Here is a 7,249-nt window from a genome sequence, read left to right on the forward strand (position 1 = left end):
TATACGTGTATATGCGTACAATATGTATTTAAACTCGTAATGTGTATCCACGCGTACTTCCCTCTGATTTAACCATTTTTATAACATGTATATGTATATACTTGTATATTTGCAGATGTACGTGTATATTTGTATATTATGTGTATGCATGACGTGTGTAGTTTTCCTTTTCCATCGTTGATGTGTTCTATTTTTGTTGTTCACTTTTTGTTCTTTATCATGTATGTTGTGTATGCGTGTAAGTATATTATTGTTTCTTCTTGATCAAGTGTATAATTATCATGTATATGTGGTTATATATTGTGTATATTAAACTTGAGTATATATGTGATCTGTGTGAGTGTATGTATGTATGTATGTATGTATGTATATATGTATGTATGTATGTGTGTCGATTAGCAAGCTGGTTGAACACAGTGCGTGGCCCAGCCCCAGATGCCATTGACAGCTTCGCGTGCGTCGTGACGCCCCGCGTCCTTTCGACGACGACAACGACATACGTATGTGTCTCACCACTTTTAGTGGATCGGCGATTTAACGATGTGGTCCGGTGGGATGAAGTGGTACGCGGGTATCGAGAGTCCCGTCGTTTCTTGTGATATCCTGAAACAGAATTGGCCGTGTCTGTCAGACCGGATATGAACTGTGGGTTCGCCGCGGTGCGCCGGTTCTGCTCGAGCTTTCGAGCCGGGCATGAGAACGGTTAAGTATTATCGTCTGCTCATTTTGTTTTTTTGTCATTATTAATTTAATTGATTAATTTAAAAATTTTTTAAATATATTTTGAAAAATTTTCTAGTGAATTTTTTTGTTGCTTTATTGGAAATTTTATTTGAAATTGATATTTCATACAATTATATTTATAAATATAAACATATAATTTATGAAAAAAATACGGAATAGTAAAGAACAGTATATTTTGATAAATAATAAGGAATAATAATAAATATTTAATAAGAAAAATTTTGTAAAATAGAAAAAAAAAGAATTTTTGTTGCATTTTCTTGAAACTATTTATATATTTTTTTTGTGTGTTTCATTTTATTTAAAAAAATCTCTTATTATTATTTTTATATATACAAAAACAATTAATTTATATTATTATTATAGTTTTTAGTTTTCTATATAAAGAAGTATAGAAATAATGAAAAATGTTACATTTTTTCAAACTGAAATTTTCCATTAATTTTGATTTTATATATATAGAAAATAAAATCATATAAGAAATTTAATATATTTCGTAATAAAAAAATATATTTTATTATAATAAATTTGAGAATTTTTATGAGTTTTAAGCAACAAATTTCAGAATTGTCCAATAACATTTTTTAATAATTGTAAATATTTAAATATTCGTATATTGATATTTGAATAATAAAAAATTTTCATTTAAATTTAAACTAAAAAAAAAAATATTTAAAAAGTTTTAATTTTCTTTAATTAATAATTCCCATAAAAATTTCCAAAAATTTAAAATATCAAAATCAAAAATTCAAAGGACTTAGATTTTTTATCAATGAAAAAAATTTTATTTTTCCAAAATGAGAAACGAATGCACTTAGCCGATCCCATCGTTCTCCAGGTAACATGCGATGGATCTACAGAAAAACATCCTCGAATATCGAGGTATAAGTTACCCTCTTGATCTGCATAATTTGATCGAACATTTTTTGGGGAACTATTTGACTTTTAAAAAAAATATAAAAAATAAAAAAAATCATTCTATAACAATATTACTGATGCGATTTCGAACTCAATGAGCAGTTCTTAAAAAAATGTTCGAACGAAATTGTGCAACGAAAGAGTGCATCGAATCGACAGCAATCATTCACGTGGAATGATTCCTGAAAAAGTTTAAATGATCTGATCGATAATATCGGTTTTAACTGGCAACTTAATTGGTCGCGATCATTGTATGGTTTACGATCAAAAAATTAAATTAAAAAAAAAGAAAAGAATAAAAGAAAAAAAAATATAAAAAATTATAAAAATAACAAAATAATAAAAATAAAAATAGGAATATTAACTCTTAAAGATTATTATGGATATGAAATTTCACTCCATAAAAATCTTATTTTTATTTTTTATATAATTTATTTTAATGATAGCTTTTAAGAATTAAACAACCAGAATATTAAAAAACAAAAAAATTAACGAAAATGAAGAAAAAGAAATAATTAAGAAAGAAAGAAATTGTGTAATAGTAATATGATCGCTAGTTGCCGAAAATACAGTTTGTAAAAATTGGGAAGAAGAGTGTGTGTCGATTAACAGGACTACAAAGGAGCGGATGGTGCTTACCAAAGACGGGCAGGAGCCTGGGTCAAGTTGTTTGGATGTATACATCTTCTCTCTCTCTCTCCTTTCTTTTTCTACATCTCTTTCTGAACGAATCTCTCCACTCTTGGTACGTACTTTTTTTTGTAAAACATATATGCACGTATGTATACATAATATTATGTATGTGTATATATGTACACTTTTTTTATCGTGTTTGCTATACATAGAAAATTTTCATCTGTATGTATACTACACGCAGAAATAATTGCAATCAATATCAATTGCAATTTAAGATAAGAATAAAATTTGCATAAACACAAAATAGCGATAGATATGTCTTTTTTTATCTTTTTTTATTGACTCGTTTTTCTTTTATTTTCCGATTATGCAATAAAAAAAATATAAATAAAGAAAAAAAGATTCATCGCTTATTATGATAATTTGTATAAGTTATATTATATTGCAATGCTACACTCCATAATTGATCCCAGTTAAATTAATAAACGAGAAAGGGAATTTGAGACTCTGTTATTGATAATGATTGAAAAATTTCATTTAAATTTTTGAAGTTGATTTTGATGATGAAGAAATGTTGCAGTTTTTTTAAAAATAGAATTGACTGATGAAAAGAGACTAATTTAATAATTATATTATGCGACCTATATTTTTACATATATAATTTAATATAAATATTTTGTAAATAATTAATACTTTTAATGAAATTGTAAATTAATTATTTATTAAAAAATATTTTTATTTCTTTATTTTATTTTAATGAAATAGAAAATTATTGTTAATGATCAATTTTTTAAATATTTTAATTCTTCATTATTGATTTTTAAATTCAATTATTTTACATTTTATCATCCAAAATATATAATTTGTATCCTTATCATTTTTTTTATTACAATTAATTCAATCTCTTATAAAATATATTAGTATTATTATTGTTTTGTTGCTAATAAATTCATATATCTTTTTTAAATTTTGCAAGGAACATAACATTCTCTTATTCTTCGTTAATAATATAAAATATCCAAAATTAAATAATTACAATTTTTGCAATAAGAATTATAAATATTCAAGTATCAAAAAATTAAAAATTAGATTCAGATTCTTTCAAAAACTGCAACACTAATCATTCAAAATATTATTTTACATTTCAAAATACAAGTACAATAAAAAATTTGAATAAATTACAATAATATTATGACAAACAATTTAATCAAAACAAAATTACAAAAAATTACAAAATTTTCATGAAAGCAGATATCTATTTCTCAAATTAATTTCTATTTTATTAATTTCCTCTTAAAAAGAAATTTTTCTTCATTAATACAAAGAGTCTCTTTTCATATCATTTGATTTAGCGCGGATTTAAGGCATTCGTTTCACGAAATTCTAAAAGGAGGTAGCAACAATAAAAATGCAGCACATCAAAAACGTGGTCGCGCAAAGTACTACAGAATTAATTACTTTCAAGAAAGTTGGATCGATGTATAAATAACAGCAGAACTCAACAGAATGCGTATTTCTAGTTAAAACTATATCTGGTTTACGTTCTGTCTTTCAGAAATAATAATCATTAAAACAATTTTAATCTTTTTAATAATATAATTATTGTTATTTCAATAATATAGGTTTTAATAATTATCATTATAACAAATTAAACTTTGTTTTGAAACATCATTTTTTTTTCAATTTTCTTTTTTTTTTTTGTATTATCTATAGAATATTCAATGAATAATAATGAAATATACTAATTAGATTAAGTTATTACGTAATCTTTTATTATCCTAATCAATATATTTTAAGACTCAAAATTGATTCCTTTCGTTTTATTTTATTTCTATCCATCGAATATTATTAGAAAAAAACAAAATAAATTCAGAATAAAATGATGCAATAAAACGAAGTTTAATCTAAAGTTATAGTGCATTGCGAGACCTCGTTCAAAGGAAAACTAAAATAACCTGATACTGTTTTTCATATATGATCAATTTTCATCAAAGTATACTTATTTTTGACAATGGTATTTTTTTTTTGTTTTTTTTTGTTTTTTTTTTTTTTTTTTTTTTTTTTTTGTTTTTTTTTTTTTTTTTTTTTGTTTTTTTTTTTTTTTTTTTTTGTTTTTTTTTTTTTTTTTTTTTGTTTTTTTTTTTTTTTTTTTTTGTTTTTTTTTTTTTTTTTTTTTGTTTTTTTTTTTTTTTTTTTTTGTTTTTTTTTTTTTTTTTTTTTTTTTTTTTTTTTTTTTTTTTTTTTTTTTTTGTATTAAACACGCCTAGCTTTATTTAACAAGGTGAGATACAGGATAGTAGCTAATGTCTTGTTAAGCACACAAGCTCTGCGACATCGTTTATAAGAGACCAATATACAGTTGAAGTTACTAACATTACCTACAAAATTCTGTGTGTGTATACACTTTATATCTTGATATTTATCTCATCAACCTCCCTTCTCGCCTTGACGATGAGAAAGAAAAAGAAAAAGATCGCTTTAATCTCAACGTTTTCTCTCGTTCATTGTATCCCTTTCATTCTTCTTCTCACACGCTCTCTCTCTCTCTCTCTTTCTCTTTTTTTTTCGCTTATGGAATCTTTGTTTGATAGATTTTTTACGAAAATCGCCGCCAACGTGAGAAAATCATTATTGTCTCCAAGAGAGAACCAAATATATGAGGCGAGCTACATATGGGTATATAAAATGTAAAACGCAATATGAAGTACTATTTATTCTACAAATTACGCAATTGTGTTCACGAGTCATCTGATATTATACATAAATTAATTATTAATTAATTTTCAAAATTTTAATTAAATAAACGAATATATCGAAATGAAAAAAAATCAATTAAAAAAATTTAAAAAGAATTTACTATTATTAATTTTTTTTTTAAATTTGTTTAAACAAGCAAAAAAATTTTACTTGTTATTTTATAAAAATTTTTAAAATTCCAAAAAAAGAAAAAAGGAAAAAAAAAATCGTAAAAAATAAATCATAGATTTAGATGATGATACGTGATCACAAAAATCGCGATAAAAATTGATATATGAGCGATCTATCACTCGACAATCATAAATCTACACTTGTTCGATCTATGCATGGTATATCTTCTCTCTCTCTCTTCCTCTTTCTCTCGCTACAAACTAGAAATTGAGCACACAACATTGATCTGGGAGCTCCTATGCAGTCGATCGTCATTAAAAATCGATGTACGTTCGCCGTGTCTTTTCTTCTTTTTCTTCCTTGATTCTCCGCTTTCAGCCATTACATCGATTAAATCGATTTATATTCCCATCTCGAACACATAACATTCATTCTTCGTTTGTCACTTCTCAGTTTTTTAATTCTATCTCCTGAAGTTCTGATCGAGAAGAAAAGACGATCGATTCTTACAGCGAATAACTCGATATTTCTTCGATAAAACACGATCTTTTATATTTTATTTTCATCCTTGTATGTACCTGTATACGTGTATATATAGTGTGTAAGTGTAAATAAGTAAATGTATACGTATACGTATACGTATCTAAAATGTTAGTTAATGCTAATTAATTCTGAACTCGCATGGGGAATCGTTACTTTCTTCTCTATGTCCATATTAATATATATATACATATATATATATATATGTATGTATATATATATATATAATATATACGTATTTATATCTATACATATATAAATCGAGCGTGATCTCGTGAAATATGATTACGTTCTGCTTTATTTGTATATAATTACCATCATTATTGTTACAATAAAACGACCACTATCGTAAATCGATTGATTACTTTGTATGTGTTCTATTTTTTTTCTTTCTCTCTCATCTAGCGAATACAATGTTTAATGCTCACCGATAATATTCGATGAAGTGCGCTACCTCATATAAGCAGAGGTACAGATAAGCTCTCTGTGATTATTTTCTTCTTTCTTCCTTTTTTCTTTTACCATTCTTTTTCATTCGGTCGCGATAGACCATATTTTATTTCCGGAGAAAATGTCCGGCGTTGATTTTAAAGCACGGTTACATGATTACGGGACACGATGTATATCTGAACATTCTATTTCGTTTCGCTTAATCATTTTATCTTCTTTCATTCCAATCGTCATTCACGTCCACACAGGCACATACTCTCTTTCTTTCTGCATATTTTACGTTCATTCCTTGTGTAAAGATAAAGATATAATCGAAAAAAAAAAAAAAAGAAATCATAATTATATATAATTAATCTCGTACACGCCTTTCTAAATTTTTTTTTTTTTAATCATTTTCTTTCATTTCATTGCTAAAAATCGTCTGCTCGCACATTCATACTATCTCGCTCTCTCTTCCTTTCTCTCAATTCAAAAGTGGTCGACTATACAACTACAAGAAAAAATTACATCGGAATTATCTAAATCTAATAAGAAGAGCCTTTTTTTTGCTTCAAACATTAATCAATTAATAATTCATCGTAATTATATTATATATATATATGTATACATATACATATAAAAAAGGCTGTCTTGCGACGGTGCACAAGCGGTCGCGTCCTCCGAGTCGCCATCTGGCAGATACACGGGATACTAACATCATTATTTTCAATTGTCCATATCGTACGATATTACAGTTCTCTAAAACTAAATATATCATATTTATGAAAACAGCAAAAATATAAGAAACAAAAAAAGAAAAAAAAATTAAAATCAGTTCCTTAACAATAAGGTACGCGAGAGGTAAGAGAAGATAAAAGATTCATCAAACTCGGAGGGCGTGTCGCACTTAGTGTGAAGGTCCGAAGACTTAGCATTGGATCTCGCCTCGTGTCATTTTCAAATTTCTCTTCGAAAAATAATTAGAAAGAGTTAGAAAAAAAAAAAAATGACGGATCAAAGAATGAATGATCATGACAAATATTTAGAAAAAAAAGAGAGAAAAAAAAAAAAAAGGAATTGATTGATCTGTAATCGAACCGATCGTCGCGCGTCT

General features: G+C 26.0%; 1 protein-coding gene and 1 long non-coding RNA gene across 2 annotated transcripts in view; one reads left to right on the forward strand and one right to left on the reverse strand.

Annotated features, from left to right (window-relative positions):
• Positions 1 to 113: 113 nt before the first annotated feature.
• LOC102678545 (poly(rC)-binding protein 2) overlaps positions 114 to 7,249 on the reverse strand; it is a 247,919-nt gene continuing 240,783 nt past the window's right edge. The window contains exon 7 of the mRNA XM_006618881.2: positions 114 to 603. Within this exon, the coding sequence (XP_006618944.1) occupies positions 519 to 603 (85 nt within the window). The 3' untranslated portion in view covers positions 114 to 518. The remainder of the gene's footprint in view (positions 604 to 7,249) is intronic.
• Positions 4,504 to 7,249, forward strand: part of LOC116186011 — a 19,683-nt gene continuing 16,937 nt past the window's right edge. The window contains exon 1 of the long non-coding RNA XR_004150931.1: positions 4,504 to 4,797. This is a non-coding gene — a long non-coding RNA (uncharacterized LOC116186011). The remainder of the gene's footprint in view (positions 4,798 to 7,249) is intronic.

The sequence above is a fragment of the Apis dorsata genome, unplaced genomic scaffold, assembly GCF_000469605.1.
Source record: "Apis dorsata unplaced genomic scaffold, Apis dorsata 1.3 scaffold_381, whole genome shotgun sequence".
NCBI lineage: Eukaryota > Metazoa > Arthropoda > Insecta > Hymenoptera > Apidae > Apis > Apis dorsata.